Consider the following 17,168-nt stretch of genomic DNA (forward strand, 5'->3'; position numbering starts at 1 on the left):
CAAAATCTGATTTCCTTCAACTACCATATATTTGTTCCCCTTTACCCACTTCACCCTCCCCCAAACCCTCTATATTTGACCCCCTTTACCCTGTCTACCTCTTCCCTCCTCCCATACATCCTACCCTCTGGTAACCACTAGTCCATTGTCCGTGTCCCTGAGTCTCTGTCTTGTTCATTTGTTGCTTTTAGGTTTATATCCCACATATGTGATATCATGTGATTTTCAACTTTTTTTGTCTGGCTTATTTCACTTAGCATGATTATCTCAAGGTCTATCCAGGTTGACGCAAATGACAGTATTTTATCTCTTCTTACGGCTGAGTAATAGTCCATTGTATATATGTACCATAGCTTCTTTAGCCAGTCATCTGTCATAGGACACTGTGGTTGCTTCCATGTCCTGGCCACTGAATAGTGCTGCTATGAACATCAGTGTGCAAGTATCTTTTCGGATATGGGTTTTCAAGTCTTTGGGGAAATACCCAGTAGAAGAATTGCTGGATCATATGGTAGATCAATTCTTAGTTTTTTGAAGAACCTCTATACTGTTTTCCATAGTGTCTATACCAATTTCCACTCTCACCATCAGTGCCTTTTTCTCTGCATCTTCTCCAACATGAGGGTTCCTTTTTCTCTGCATCTTCTCCAACATTTGTTATTACTTGTCCTGTTGATTATAGCTATTCTAACAGGTATAAAATGAGGATACCAATTATTTTTAATGTTGCTTTTTTTTTTAATGGAGTCAGAATATTCTTATAGTTTTTTTAACTCTTAGTTCTCTCTTCTATCTGAATCATTTCTAGATATCTGTCTTCCAGCTCATGAATTCTCTCTTCCATCTGGTTTGCTCTGTTTGCAATGCTTCCTGATACATTCATCTCATTAAGTACTTCAGCTCCAGAGTTCTTTTTTTAATGTATATATAGTTTCTGTATCTTTGGTAAAGTACTTCTTTTGTTCATTTATTTTGTACCGGAGCTCATTGAACTGCCTTTCTGAGTTTTCTTCTATCCTGTTGAATTTCTTCATAAGTGCAATTTTGAATTCTCTGTCATTTAAATCAGTTTTCTAAGACTGAGTTTCTTTCTGAAGACTTGTCATTTTTTTTTCTCTGGTATCATGTTGCCTTGATTGTTCACGATACTTAATGGCTTATTCCTCTGCCTATATATTTGAAGTAATGAACTTTTTATTGTGTAATTACCATTTTAATATTAAGATATCACCGGGTTGATTATTAGAGATCTTTCTCTGGTTTTCTAGAAGACAGTTCTATAGTACAAGTTTTGTTTTCTCTTACCTACACTGATTGTGCCTCCAGGCTTATGGTAGGGGGTAGAGTTAGCTGTGGTTATGGAATTTGACACCTGTGTAACCAGGGTACTGGATGTCCCTGCTGTGTCCAGTCTTCTAGGTCTCGTGGCACCACCATGATTGTAGGGGGATGAGGCGAGTGCTGGTGAGCTGGATTCATGAGTTCTCAGCACTGCTTCCTTGTTCCTTATGGCTGCTGGCACTGTTGTGCTGTAGCCTGGGGAGCGTAGACACTCCTATACTGCACCTACCAGGTTTTGCTACATTGGTTGGGGAGGATGCCAGATTCTCAGCCACTGATGCTACTTCTGGCTCTCCTGTCTTCCACCAGACCTAGTGTGAGGACCACACTCCAATTCCTCCTCTACCACATTAGTTGGGGTCGTGACAGGCACTGAACTACCTACCTATGTGTTCCAATATGCCCACTTTTAGATGTACCAATTTGTGTATCACTCAGGCATGTTTGTTGAACAGAGGAACCTTTGTTATATTATAGACCTCCGACTTGTAAATTTAAGAGGAAATCCAAATGCATCTTCTCGGTTTGCCATGTTGCTTACGTCAGCCTCTGAAGATACATTTTTTAATGTCATTTAGGTGGCAAATGATAATGTGAATATACAAAAATCAGTATCCTGGAAATCAGTAATTAGTTAGAAAATATAATGGAAATGAGTTCATTTATAGAAATGATTCCATTCATAGAACAGAAACATAAAGTACCTAGAAATAATGTTTAAAAAAAACTTATGAAATTTTTATAAAGAAATACTATAAGACTTTACTGAAGATGATAAAACTTGAAGAAATAGAAAAATATACCATACCTTCTGGGAGAGAAAGACTGAAGACTGCTTTGCAGACATTTGTTGGTATAGTGGAGACAGTTTTCTAAGCTGAGCTGCACTTCTGATGCTATCAAGAGGAGCAAAAATCAAAGCCCAGAGCCTTCAAAGGTGGGATCTCTGGTAAATGACCTCTCGTTTTAAGATGACACACCAAAGGAAGATGGTGGAGTCATGTATATTATAGTCCTCTCCTGAATTTGCATCCCGACCTTGTGTCCTGTTATGATCCAACCTGGATTAAGTGGTCAAACCGTAATTAAGATAGGTAGTGTGGTAAAGCCCCCAGTTCCCTGGAAGAAACAAACAAAAGTCCTCTTGGAGAAGGTACCATTTTCCTAGGCCTGAAATTAGCCACATAATGATTTTTTTTTTTAACATACAGTGTTCAACTCCTAAATATAATTAGGCATACACACCTGGCGATAAGAACAAGAAGCAGCTGAACCAACAGAAGGGAGAGGGACCAAAATGTGCTGAGATATCGGAATTATCAAACACAGATAGAAAACCATCATACAAAGTTGATAATAAAAGCAAAGGTATTACATAATGGTGGGAAGTTGGAAACTATAAAAAGTGACAAGGCAGATTTGAAAAAGAACTAAACAGAAGTTTTAGAATCAGAAAATAAAGTACCTGAAATTAATTCAGTGTACAAGCTTAACAGATTAGGTAAAGCTGAAGCAAGCATTAGTGAACTGGAAGGTATAGTTCAGAAGAACTGTATGAGGAGCATAGAAAAGGAAAGAAATAGAGAAAATTCTATACAGAAGAAAAGGGTAAAACTCAAAGAGGATACACTAAGATCTTAATCTGTATTTTATCGGAGGACCAGAAAGATAGGAGGAAATAAAATGCAAAGGAAATATTTGAAGTAATATACAAGTAGACCAGTGAAACAGAAGAGAGTACAAAAACAGATCCCTTAATAATTGATTTATCACAAAGTAATGTGGAATGATTGATATTTTTAATAATTGGAAATTGAGTCTTCATATAGAAAAAATAAAATTGGACTATTATCATAAAGACCAATTACATTTGGATTATAAACCTAAATGTGAAGGGCAAAAACAATAAGTCCTTTAGAGGGTAATGTGAAATATCTCATTAACCTTTGGGTGGAGGAAGATTTATTTAACAAGAAACAAAATGACTATTACATGTAAGAACTTATATTAAGCAAAAAACAGCATTAAGGGAGTCAGAGTTGGAAAAGTACAGACACACCTTGGATATGTCACGGGTTTGGTTCCCGACCACTGCATTAAAGTAAATATCATAATAAAGTGAGTCACATTAATTTTTTTGTTTTTTGATGCATATAAAAGTCTGTTTACACTATAATGTTGTCTACTGAGTACAAAGGCATTATGTCTCAAAAGATAGTGTACCTTAATTCCAAAAAGTTTATTGCTAAAAAATGCTATCATCTGAGCCTTCACTGAGTCATACTTTTTTTTTTTGCTGGTAGAGGATCTTGCCTTGATGTTGCTGGCTGCTGACTGATCAGGGTGGTGGTTGCTGAAGGTTAGGTGGCTCTGGCAGTTTCTTAAAATAAGACAATGAAGTTTGCCACATTAATTGACTTCCTTTTACAAATGATTTCTCTGTAGCATGCAATGCTGTTTGATAGCATTTTACTCACAGAACTTCGTTCAAAATTGGAGTCAATTGCTTCTCAGCCTTTTGGCTAAGATCAAGTGCAAATTTGGAGTCAGTCTTCTCAAACCCTGATGCTGCTTTATTAACTAAGTTTATATAATATTCTAAATCTCTTGTTTTCATTTCAACTGTCTTCAGTGGTAGATTCTGTCTTAAGAAATCACTTCCTTTACTCATCTATAAGAAGGAATTCCTTATCCATTCAAGTTTTATCATGAGATTGCCACCACTGAGTCACATTTTCAGGCTCCACTTCTAATTCTAGTTCTCAGTTTCCACAACTTCAGTTACTTCCTCCACTGAAGTCTTAAATTCCTCAAAGTCACCCATGAGGGCTGGAATCATCTTTCAAACTCCTGTTAATGTTGGTATTTTGACCTCTTCCCATGAATTATAAATGTTCTTCATGGCATCCAGAATGGTGAATCCTTTCCAAAAGATTTTCAATTTACTTTGCCCAGATCCATCAGAGGAATCACTATCTAAGGCAGCTATAGCCTTAGAAAATGTATTTCTTAAATAATAAGACTGGAAAGCTGAAATTGCTTCCGGATCCATGGACTGCAGAATGGATATTGTGTTAGCAGGCATGAAAACAACATTAATCCATCTCCATCAGAGCTCTTGGGTGACCAGGTACATTGCCAGTGAGCAGTAATATTTTAAAAGGACTTTTTTTTTTTTTTTTTTTTTTTTTGAGCAGTAGGTCTCAACAGTAGGCTTAAAATGTTCAGTAAACCGTGTTGTAAACAGATGTGTTGTCATCCAGGCCTTATTCCACTTACAGATCTTCTATCCAGATACCTAAAACTTTCTCCATATCAGCAAGAAGGCTGTTTTGCTTCCTTATTTGAGTGTTCACTGGAATAGCACTTTTAATTTTCTTCAAGAACTTTTTCTTTGCATCCACACTTGGCTATTTGGCACAAGAGACCCAGCTTTTGGCCTATCTCAGCTTTTGATATGCCTTCCTCACTAAGCTTAATTATTTTTAGCTTTTGATTTAAAGTGAGAGATGCACAATTCCTTTCACTTGAATACTTGGAGGCCATTGTAGGGTTATTAATTGGCCTAATTTCAAAATTGTTGTGTCTCACAGAATAGACTCTAGGAGAGGGAGAGAGATGGGGCAACAGTCAGAACTCACCAAAACATTTATCGATTAAGTTCACCGTCTTATGTGGACATGATTCGTGGTACCCCAAAACAATTACAGTAGTAACACCAAAGATCACTGATCACAGAAAACCATAACAAACATAATAATAATGAAAAAATTTGAAATATTACAAGAATTACCTAAATGTGACACAGAGACATGCTGATAGACTTGCTTAAATGTAGAGTTGCCACAGACCTTCTATTTGAAAAAAAAAAAAAAATCTGCAAAGCATAATAAAACAAAGCAAAATAAAATGAGGTATGCCTGCATTTGCAATACCACCAATAAAAGACCTTTATCTAAAATGACAGCAAAACATAGCTGTAAATCAGTAAAAAATAGTAGCCCCATAGAAAAGTGGGCAAAATATTTAACACTTCATCAAAGGTGAAATCCAAATGATCAGAGGTACTTAACATAATCAGAAAACTAAATGCTTATTCTGGTTTTGTTTATCATAATAGCAAATTAAGAGGAATCTAAATAGCAATAATAGGTAATAAGCTAAATAAAATTTCATACAAATGATAGGAATGCCATTTGGTCTTCACAAGTGATTTTTAGAGTTAATAGGTATACAATATATTCGAAAGTTTACAATGTAAACATTAAATGTCATCTCTGGTAAATATATAAATATATTTTCATGAACATATATTGCAGGGTGTTTTGAAGTATTTTAAAAAGATAATACCTGTGTATGTGGATGATAGTACTTGCAATAATTTTAAGCACTCTTTTACTTCTTTGTACTTTCTAATGTTTCTAAATTGGGCATGTACTATATTATGTAATTGGTAACATAGAATGTACCAAAAATAGGGCATTTTGTCCATTTTTCTGTTATGGGAGTCAGCTTTCTATTTTATATTAAATTCTGGTCAAATGAACCACCTTGTGTTAGAAAAATTTGTGTTCATGAACACAGGACCATGACTGTGTAGTATGTGCAGTAGCAACACAGAATGTAGAATAGTATCAGTATTGTAAGATATAGATCAGGACTGAGTAACTGTCATCCTTAATTTTCTTTTCACTTAAATGGGTCCTAAGTGTCCTTTATTATTATTATTATTTTTACAATTTTAAAATTAGTCTATAGTGAGTCTAAAGCTTTTCAAAGGAAAACTATAAGTTAAATTGAATTCATTTTGATAGCTTTAGCATCTTGAATTTTTTTAAAGATTTTATTCCCTTAATTTCTGGACTTTTCACAGAAAAAAAAAAAGGAATACCTCCTGAAGTTTCTTTTCTGATAAAGTAAATGAATGTGTTATTTGAAAAATGATTTAGGTCATGTGGATTTTAAGGGGAAAGAATTTGTTCTCTGGCTTTTTCTCAGACTTATCAAGAGCAAAGGTTATGTTTGTTTTGTTTTTTAGTTTGAGTGTGTCATTATCTGACAAATTTAAAAACTATGTGCTGTTTTTTTGCCATGACTTCCAAGAAGCTTAGAGATAAATTTAGGGTTTATTGCGTATCCATTTATTCTTGTCTGCTTCAACTTATAATTGTTCTTAGATCATTCATTGTCCTTTTTATTCTTTTTGGAAGTAATGGCCAGAAATGTAAGTAAATATTATTCATGTATGTAAATATATATATATACATGCACACACATAAATACCGTTACACTAAGTAAACATGCTATTTTAAATAATTTCTTTTAGCCAGCAAATGGAATCTTCTTGAGCATGTTTCTGATTGTTTTGCCATTGGAATCCATGGCTCATGGGCTCTTCCATGAACTGGGTAACTGTTTAGGAGGAACATCCGTTGGATATGCTATTGTGATTCCCACCAACTTCTGCAGGTACAGTAATCTAGTATACAGTAATTAGTAATAACTATTTGATTCTTAACATTTTCTTAATATTTGTATGACTATAGATATAAAATTTGATAATTCATGTTCTCAAAACTAATATTTTCAAAATATAATACTATTGCATTTTTTTTTATTCCAAATGTTTAAAAGCTTTTACTCTAAGTAATAATATAATCTTCAGGATTCAATTTAAATATTTTTTTGTTAAGTGTGATTAGCTTTTATTTTAGCTAGAAATCAGGAAATATGAAAGAATTTTCTAGGGAAACATCCTACCCTTTCTTTAGAAAGGGATATCTTGTTTAAGGAAATGTCCCATGAAACAACATGGTGAAATATAATAGAATGTGCACTGGACCTGAGAGTCCTAAATTCTAGTTCTGTGTTGCCATAGGCAAATCATAACTTCTCTGAACCTCTCAGTGTCTTTATCTAAAATGTAAACAACGATACCTATTCTGCCCATCTCAGAGGAATGTTATAAAGAGCTAATGAGAATATGAATATAAAAACACTCTGCCCACTAGAAAATACAAATATCAGAAATTCAGAAGATTGGCAATATATTTTTTATATATATTGTATATATAAATATCCATATTTGTGTATATATATAAAATATATATTTGATTGCAGTTATATTTCGAAATAATTTTTGATCCCAAATATGTGGCAGATCTATCTGAATCTGTAAGTATTGCCACATTAAAATTTTTCTTTTATATAGTTAAGTACCTTTGTAATAGAAAAAATGAGTTCTTCGCCATTAATGAATTCTAATGACCAAATAAGTTTTCATCATAACTTTCCTTGGGGTGGGGAGGCCTTGAAATCAAAATTTTATTATCTGTTTTCAAATATTTGACATAAAATCCCCAAATAGACTATTTGTATTAAATATTTTCCTCCATGTTAAAGACTTAATAAAAAGTTGAAGATTCTCATGAGAAATAAAATAGATTTAGAAGGGTCTTGTAAAGTAAGATGTGACGACTGCATGGAAAAAGTAATTTGCGTAGTTAGATTTTTATTCCATTATAATTTTTATGTATTTCTTCTTATTATTGTTTTTGTAATTGTTAAGTATTACAAACATGGAACAAAATTTTTATTCTTTTAATGAAAACTGAAGTGTTATAAGAATAATATTGTTGATACATGAAGCAAAATGTAAAGTTTTCAAAATTCCTGGTAGAAATTCCTTTTTGGATAGTAGTGATGGTTTCCTTGTGCCCTTAATTTTGATAGTATTTTGATTTTGCTAGTTGTAGGACCTTATTTATCATCTTTACTATAGAGTACCATTGTACATTTGTTCCAGGACCTAGATTTTAATAATTGTTTTTAAATGCCATTTACTAATAGGTAACTTCTTCTATAATGTATGTATCTTATGTTGGTAAAACTTGAACACAACTTTATAAAGACATTTTTAAATATAGAAATTAAATATATAATTTAAAATATTACTTCCATATTTTATTAAAAGTATTTTCTCAAGAAAGAAAAGTCTTCATGATAGTCCCCACCCAGGTGTTCTTAAAACATTTTTGGAGTAAAATTAGTATAATTTTGCTTTTAATAAACCTTGTACAATACCTGTCATTTGGTGAGAAGATATGAATAAAGAATAAAGAGTTAGTACTGTCAACATTTGGAGATATTATTCTTTCAGCTTTCAGTTTGATTATTGTTTTATTGATAAGAAATATAATTTTTAGAAACTAGGCTTTGATTTTCAAAGCCTAGTTCTTAGCACTATAGGAATTTTAGAAAAGATGATTTTTTAAAAAGTCTTGCCATTTAGTTGACAGCAACTATTATAATTCCTAGGTAATTAATTATAAATGAAGGATAAAAATGTGACATAGAATGAATACTTCTTAAACACCAAAATAATCTTTTTCTCCTTCTTCAGTCCTGATGGTCAGCCAACACTTCTTCCACCAGAACATGTACAGGAGTTAAATTTGAGGTCTACTGGCATGCTCAATGCTATTCAAAGATTTTTTGCGTATCATATGATTGAGACCTATGGATGTGACTATTCCACAAGTGGACTGTCTTTTGATACTCTACATTCCAAACTGAAAGCTTTCCTTGAACTTCGGACTGTTGATGGACCTAGACACGATACATATGTTTTGTATTACAGTGGGCATACCCATGGTACAGGAGAGTGGGCTCTTGCAGGTAAAGTCATCTCTGGCAGTTTCACTATTGGAGATATACCTATTGTGGAAATCTGTCCTTCATACTGAAACACTAAATTTTCAGAATTCTCAATTTTCTACTATACAGTTTACCAAGTATGCATATGACTTGTTTTTTTTTCTTTTCTCTACCTGTTACAATAATTTTAGTAATCTCCAAAAGTTTTGAGAATTATATTTATTGGAAGAAAAAAATCTGACCGTTTGATCTAAGACTTATAATCAGTTTCACTTCAATGTATTTTCAGAATTATTAGAAATAGTAACATTTTTCATGAACTGATTAACTTATTTGACTAGTACTTTCAAGTCTAAATGTTATGGGTGCTGATTTTAATAGTCTTTCACATGTACAGTTTTATTTATGTTAGAAAGTTCACTAGAATTTTAAAAAGCAGCTGATGTGATATGGTGGGAGAATCACCTAGGTCAAGAGACTTTGGTTTTGGTCCTAATTTGCCACAGTAGTGTTATTTAGGTAAGTTATATAACTTCTCTGACTTTGGTTCTCTTATCTGTAAAATAAGAGGATAATATTAAATCTCCCTGCCAAAGGAGAAATGAGATCTCTCTATATTATATGTAAATTTGTTTGTTGGTTTTCCCAACTGGAATAGACACCCTGTAAGTCAAGGACTTTGTTTTATGAATTATTTGTTTTGTACCTAGAACAGAGCCTGGCACATATTAGGGGATTCCTAAATAATTGACAGTTGAAATCATTAAATCATGCAAAAAAGGGTAAATTTCTTATTTTAGATTAGAAATAGTTCTTTTAGGTTTAACTATATCCTTTTTAAATAAAATATTTTAGATGTTTTATGCCAAGAACACATAAAAATGATAATCCGAAAAATAAATATAAATAATGTTTCAGATCAAATAAAAATATAAACAGAACTATTATAGAAGGACAAAGGCAGAGCCAGTACAGGAACTCCAGAAAGAAGGAAACAAACTCAAGGTTAAAGTAGAGATGATTTTAAGCCACCATGGTGTCACTAATTTCTGCCAGATTTGTAATCAGGGTTTTATCATAAAGAAAAATATTATTGTAATTTTTTATTTTTATAAATAAATATTGAATATCTCAATGGCTGATTAGGAATACTGGCAAACCAACATTTATTGGGCACATTTGAAGCATAACCACTATGCTTGGTACTTTATACACATTAGATTTAATCTTCACTTGAAATCTTTTGAGGTAAATACTGTTACCTCTGTCATCTACATTTTTTAAAGGATGAAATTAAAGCTGAAAGTAGTTACATAACTTATCTATTGGTCATACTGTTGATAAGTGAGAGAACCATGATTCAAGCTCAGATCTGCCTGACTCCTAAAATGTATTTTTTTTCCTCATTATACCATGTTGCCACCAAAAGCAAAAAAAACCAAGAAACAAAAAACATGAACGTAGAGAAAGGGCATATTCTGGTTAAGCAGATGTTTTTGTTAGCATGGTTCACCCATTTTAAAAATGTACAATGTAGAAAAGAAGGTAGTCAACATTAAAACAACTTGAATATAGTTTATAAAACCTTAACTTTTTAATAACTCAATATAGCAGACAACTTTTTAACTTTTATGGCTGCTTCAATTCCAGGTAAAGTAGTATTCTGTGTACTTAAGAGCACAAGAGAAAAAGTTCTAGTTAATTAAAAAATCTTTAGAGATGTAGAATTTCAGAGCTAAAAGCGGGATTGATTACTGAAATGTTCCTGAAATGCTTATAATATAATAAACTATCCCCAAATGAAATGGAAAAAAGCATAATTTTGTGGTTATCATAAATCCTTAGTTATTTTTAGATATTATGAGAAAGTAATTTTAAAAGTAAACATATTTATGTGAAGGATTTATTAATATAAAAATTTTGCAGAAAGTTTGCATTTTTCTTAAATCTTAAAATTTATTTAAAGTATATTTTTAAAAACATAGCTTTGGAAATAAATTCTCGGTGTCCAGTTTACTAATATTTGTGTCAGCCTTTTCTTAGGAAAAGTAAATAAACAACCAAGATATATAGTGTGTATATATATATCGGTCTTCTGAAATTTTCATTCACTATCAGGAATAATTTATGAAGATTTAAAAACTCTAAAGTCAGGTTATATTTTAGGTAAATGTCAAGCAATTACTTTCTGGAATAGTATCTTTATATTTTTTGAAGTACGTTACCAATAGACCATTATCGAATTTCTCTATTAACCAAGATTTATTCCTTATGTGTAACTTTCTTTATCAGAGACTTTATTATTAAAAAGTAGGAAAAAACAAAACAAAACAAAACAATGGAGAGAGCAAAGCTTGATAGGGCCCTCCCCTAGAGGGATAGGTTTTGTTGCATAATTCAGCATTTGTATACTCATACCTGAAGCACGTGGCTCACTTGCTGGTAACCAGGTTGAACCAGGCCCAGATACTGAGCCCTCTTTTCAGTCAGGTACTGCCAGAGACACAGCTCTCAAAGGCCATCTCTACCTCAGAAATAGCATTGAACACCCCTGCTCTGAAGAAGATGCTTTAATCCATTCTAAATCAAGTGACACAAAGAACTCTACGCTCTAAGAATTTTTTTAATAGTTTCTAAAAACCTCTATAATAGGAGAAACATCATGACTGGATTTTATGTGAGTTAGCAAGTTAAGAGCAGATTCAAAACTAAATATCACTGCGAGAAAAAGAATATATATTTGCCCTTTATCCCATACCTTTACTCATAGTACTTCTTAGAATATGTAGTCTTCTTATACTTATGGGGTTTTACAATATGGACCCTGATATTTTTGCCTTTTTACTTGAGAGTAAAAAACAATGATAGTAATAAGAGAGCAATAAATGAAAAAAAATGTAGATTATTTGCAAAGCACTTTATCACAGACAAAGCCTTTAAAAAGCAATCTCGGTTACTTGAACTGCATCTGTTGGTTGTTACATGAAATAAATGTAAGTACATCTGGACCAAAAGCCAAGAACCAATTTATAAGAGAAAGCAGAGCAAAACAAGAGAGGAGAAATAGTGTTTAAAAGGCTTTAGTGCTTCTTTAAGTCTCCTGTTGATATCTAAAGAACATGTGTATAAGAGAATTAGTGTAGAATGTGCTGAAGAATATTTATTGAAATAGTGTGGAAGACAGATTATATAGTCATGTTTTGTGGCAGATGGAATTTGTATAATAGCTCTGTAATCTGTCATCCTCTGATCTCTAGAGAAATTTAATAGAATTGGCAATAATGAAAAGTTAACATTTGACCATCTTTGGAAAGGTATCTTCAGGAAGTATCTGTAAAACAACACATTAGTAATATGTGGAGACTGTGTATTGATACAGTATCTTTGAGATGATATGCATGTTTAAGGCCAATTTATGAAACAAATTTTTCATTGTCAGAGTCTAAAATATAGCAGGCTGAAGAATAAAAGAAAATTAATTATTCATAAGGAACATGATATACCCTGACTTCAGAGGTCATATTTCTAATAGAATCCAATTTATTTTTTTTAGGCGAGGCAACCCTTGGTTGACCTCACAGATTGCAAGGACCTTGTCATCTTACAATCTCTATTTTTTTATTTATTTTTTTTGACGCCTACAGCAACTGGTCTTCCTAGGTGGTCTCCTATCTAAGTACTAACCAGGCCCGACCCTGCTTAGCTTCTGAGATCAGACGGGATCAGGCTTGTTCAGGGTGGCATGGCCGTAGACTACTAATAGAATCTAAATTCTGAAGGATTCTTTCTCACTCTGGTGTTGTAATTTTGATAATTTAGCAAAGAGTATGATTGCTCTTGGTAGAAGTGTGTGTTCTGAAGTTAGATTTTGGATCTTGCGCTAGTAAATTGTAGCATGTTAAAACTTTTTCTAATTATAAAAGTAACATATGCTCAGTGTAAAAATTTTGGAAAATATAGAAAAATATAATAAAAGCCACCTGAAATCCAAACACCCAGCAATAACTACTGCTATTATTTTTGTAGATAAAATTCTGTGTCATGCTTCTTCTAATTTCAGATATTTTCATGTCATTAAAATTGCTTTATAAATACCATTTTATTATAAAGTTTCCTAATAAGGTTTTACCATAATTTATTTCCATTCCTCCTAGCTGTTTCAGATTTTACACTGCCTTAGATAAGAGAGGGAAGAAGATCTTTGTATGTAATTTTTTGCCCCCATTTCTGCTCTTTTTTTAGGATAAATATCTGGAATTGTAGTGACAGTATCAGTGTACCATTAAGAGAGCCAAGACTAGGGTAAGGTGAGGATAGCAATTGGCCTCAGGCATGAAATTTAAGAGGGTGCCAAAAATTAAATAATCAAGGTATTATTTTAATGTAACATTTAAAAATCAAAATTAATGCAAATGGAAAACCTGTTAGCTATAAGACAGGTTTCTAGTTCAAATTGGTTTACTTTAGACCTTTCTGGGTAACTATTTTTAATCCTTTGCTGTTTTTCAGGTATAAAACTGACTTAACAGTAAAGTTATTCTAAACTCATTCTTGGTACAGGGAAGAAGAGTTTCTTTTTCATTTAGTAGCTATCTACATATGAGGATAAGGTAACATTATTTTATTAGTGGTATAGAACAAGATTGGCAAACCTTTTTCTGAAAAGGGCCAGATGTTTTTGGCTTTATGGGCCATAAGGTCCCTTTTGCAACTACTCAACTCTGCCATTTTAGTTGAAAAGCAGCCATACACAAAGTGAAAATGAATGTGATTTATGGAAACAATGATATGAAATTTAAATTTTCTATATTTCCCCATGAAAAAATACTGGATTTTTCAACCATGTAAAAACTGTAAAATCAATTCTTAGCTCTTAGTCTGTACCAAGACAGGTAACAGTCTGGATTTGCTGCTTTCAATGTAGAATATTAGCTTTCCTTTATAATTTTATTTTTTTCACAAAATTTAACTTTATAAAATATTTTCTTGATTTATTATAGCATGTCCTTTTTTTTTTCATGTGAGTTGTAAGAATGATTGGTGTTTTTTTTTACCTGAAATTGAATGTTTTTGTTTTTAAAAATTTTCTGAAAAGATACTTTGAAAGGAAGATCCTATTTTTTTCCCCCCACATACTTAAATACAAGAATTTAAAGAAAATACACTTAAGACAGAAAAGTATTCTTAATGAGAGGGTTCAGAAATTATTACTCTAATGAATTTTCTTTTGTTCACAGGTGGAGACATACTACGCCTTGACACACTTTTAGAATGGTGGAGGGAAAAAAATGGTTCCTTCTGTTCCCGCCTTATTATTATATTAGACAGTGAGAATTCAACTCCTTGGATAAAAGAAGTAAGAAAAATCAATGACCAGTATATTGCAGTGCAAGGAGCAGAGATGACAAAGTCAATAGATATCGAAGAAGCTGACCCACCACAGCTAGGTGACTTTACAAAAGACTGGGTAGAATATAACTGCAACTCCAGTAATAACATCTGCTGGACTGAAAAGGGACGCACAGTGAAAGCAGTATATGGTGTATCAAAACAGTGGAGTGACTACACTCTGCATTTGCCAACGGGAAATGATGTAGCCAAGCACTGGATGCTACACTTTCCTCGTATTACATATCCACTAGTGCATTTGGCAAATTGGTTGTGTGGTCTGAACCTTTTTTGGATCTGCAAAAGTTGTTTTAGGTGCTTGAAAAGGTTAAAAATGAGTTGGTTTCTTCCTACTGTGCTGGACACAGGACAAGGTTTTAAACTTGTCAAATCTTAATTTGGAACCCAAAGTGGAATGCTATTGAGAGTTCATACTACCAGTTATCACTCACTTGCCATTTTTTGTACGTTGTTTTTTTTTTTTTATTTTTGAAAAATATCTTGCTACTTCTATAGCTGCTCTCACTTTGTCTTTTCTCAAGTATTATGGTATATATAAAATGTTGAGAATAAGCATCATTTTATACTAAAAATATGTAGAGAGTCATAAATTCTGACTCCGTAAATGCATAAGAGATGTTAAAAATAACAGTGCACTTTGAGGAATGTTTGGATATGCCTCTTATTAGAAAGAAAACACTGTCTGTTCTGCAGTGGCCAATGAAGAATTACCAATGCCTTATTTTCTAGGCATAGATTAGAGGATGTAGACCAGACAATTTGTTTACTCTTGTTAAGAAAACTACACATTTGCTTACAGAAGACTATTAGTAGAATTACAAACTCTTTCTTCAAAAAGAAAAAAGGAAGAAGTCTCCCTGAAATTAATGCAAAATTTGCTTAAAATCGATCACATTCAGATGTCTTGCTTGTAACCTGTTACCAGTATAGCATAAAAGCCCAAACTATTGTTTAGATCAAAACATTTTTTTTGTGTAGGTAACTCAAGAGACTAGAGCTTATAAGTTGCTCCTACATGCATTGTTGGGGGCTTCTGAAAGTAATGGCAATTTTAAGTCTTTCTCAGGGTAACCATGTTTTCTTAACAATGTTTTCAGCTGCAGATTTCTTCCAAATAAATTGCCTTCTCTTTCGAAAAGTAATCTTATAAAAAGAAATTTAGCAATTTCTCATTGATATAGGTATTTTCAGTACTCAGAAATGATTTTAATCTCTGTAAAGTTAATATTCTGCCATCTGCCATTAAAATTATTTTTCAAATCCTCATTAGTAACTTTTTTCACTTAAGGTCAAAGGATTGAAAACAAATCATTTATTATGTAAAATGTATTATGTAAAAAAGTGTTCATATTGACCATTAAGCATAATGGTGTGGTTATAATTTTTAAAACTCATCTCAGTGTTTTATCTGATTAAAGCAGGCACTGATCAGGATATTTTCTAAGAGGTAATTTACCTCCTTTTTCCTTCTAGTAATTCTTATATTCTAAGTTTCATCTCTGGGAAATAACAAGAGGGGAATATAATTAAATTGGTGGTAATCTAATCGTTGTTTAAATGTGTCACTTCTCATCATCAAAGCCATTTTTCTAGCCTCAGAAAGGTGAAATAATGCCTCTACCATTTTCTACTTGGTAACTTGAAAATTGAAGTTTCTGTTAGAAGTCACTAAGCGTCAGGGAACTTGTATACCACTATCTATGCAGCATTGTTATAGTGTGATTGTTTCTGTGTTTCGAAAATGATTTTCCTAATGCGTTGAATAAAATTTTGTTAAAAATTAATTTTTCATGTTATGTGCAAGTACCAGTTATTGAGTATTTTAGTATATTAAAAATGATAGTCATAAAAATTGACCATGCATTAGAGTTTATGGTTGGTAGTGGGTTGATTGGAAAATTTCCAGTATTTGGTTACATATTTATATTAACATCATCCAAATGAAATATAGTGTTTCATTACTATTCAGAAATAGTATAACAGAAAAGCCAAATGTTAAAATTATCAGCTATAAAAAAACAGTTAAATTGATGTTAAGTAAAATCTTTTAAATTTCTGAGCCAATATTGAGCAGATTAGCTTTAAAGCATATCTCTTTGAGGAAGCCAAATATAAGGGTATATTCTGCTTTTTAAATAAAGTATTAAGATGGTACTAAAAATCATATTCAAAAGATAGCAGATACTTTTACAGACACAAAACATATTTTCTATGTACTTTCATATCAAAAAAGTTATGGGCTCAAAATGTGACTTGAGCCAATTTATTAACCAAAAAGTTATGGAATATCCACTTCAATGAATTCTCTTACCCAAACAAAAAACTGTAAATGACTTAAGAGATAGCACCCTAAATTAAAGCTGCCAATTTTTAAACATTAATATAGCTGATAGTATAGAGAAAGAATAGTATGGGAAGAATAAATCAATTGATCACTTTTACCTAAAGATTAAACAACAGATCTAGCAGTTAATGAGACTAATTTTATCATGGCTTTCATTTTATATATCATATGTTTAGGTAGGAGTTAGCTGGAATGATAGGGATTATGTTGGGGCAAAACTGCCATTCTAGTAAAAAGAAATAATATGGAGATATTTTTCAACACAATGTTGACTTGTTTCCTTACATGATATCTTGCTAAAACTACAAAAGGACTACCCCCTAAAAACATCTTTTTAAAAAATGTATACTGTTATATAATAAAGAGCTAAGTTCTTTTCCCATAACTTTTCATTCAAAAATTTGTTTTAGTTTGCTCT

At 32.3% G+C, this 17,168-nt stretch overlaps 1 protein-coding gene and 1 pseudogene across 2 annotated transcripts in view; one reads left to right on the plus strand and one right to left on the minus strand.

Annotated features, from left to right (window-relative positions):
- The window catches only part of TMEM168 (transmembrane protein 168), a 43,735-nt gene extending 27,545 nt beyond the window's left edge, over positions 1-16,190 (plus strand). For both annotated transcript variants that reach the window (XM_006910617.3, XM_006910616.3), the window contains exons 3-5: positions 6,668-6,810; positions 8,744-9,018; positions 14,235-16,190. In XM_006910617.3, coding sequence (XP_006910679.1) covers positions 6,668-6,810; positions 8,744-9,018; positions 14,235-14,782 — 966 coding nt within the window. In that variant the 3' untranslated portion in view covers positions 14,783-16,190. The remainder of the gene's footprint in view (positions 1-6,667; positions 6,811-8,743; positions 9,019-14,234) is intronic.
- Positions 12,633-12,751, minus strand: LOC112478847 (annotated as a pseudogene).
- Positions 16,191-17,168: the final 978 nt, after the last annotated feature.

This window comes from Pteropus alecto, unplaced genomic scaffold (genome assembly GCF_000325575.1).
Source record: "Pteropus alecto unplaced genomic scaffold, ASM32557v1 scaffold22, whole genome shotgun sequence".
Lineage (NCBI taxonomy): Eukaryota > Metazoa > Chordata > Mammalia > Chiroptera > Pteropodidae > Pteropus > Pteropus alecto.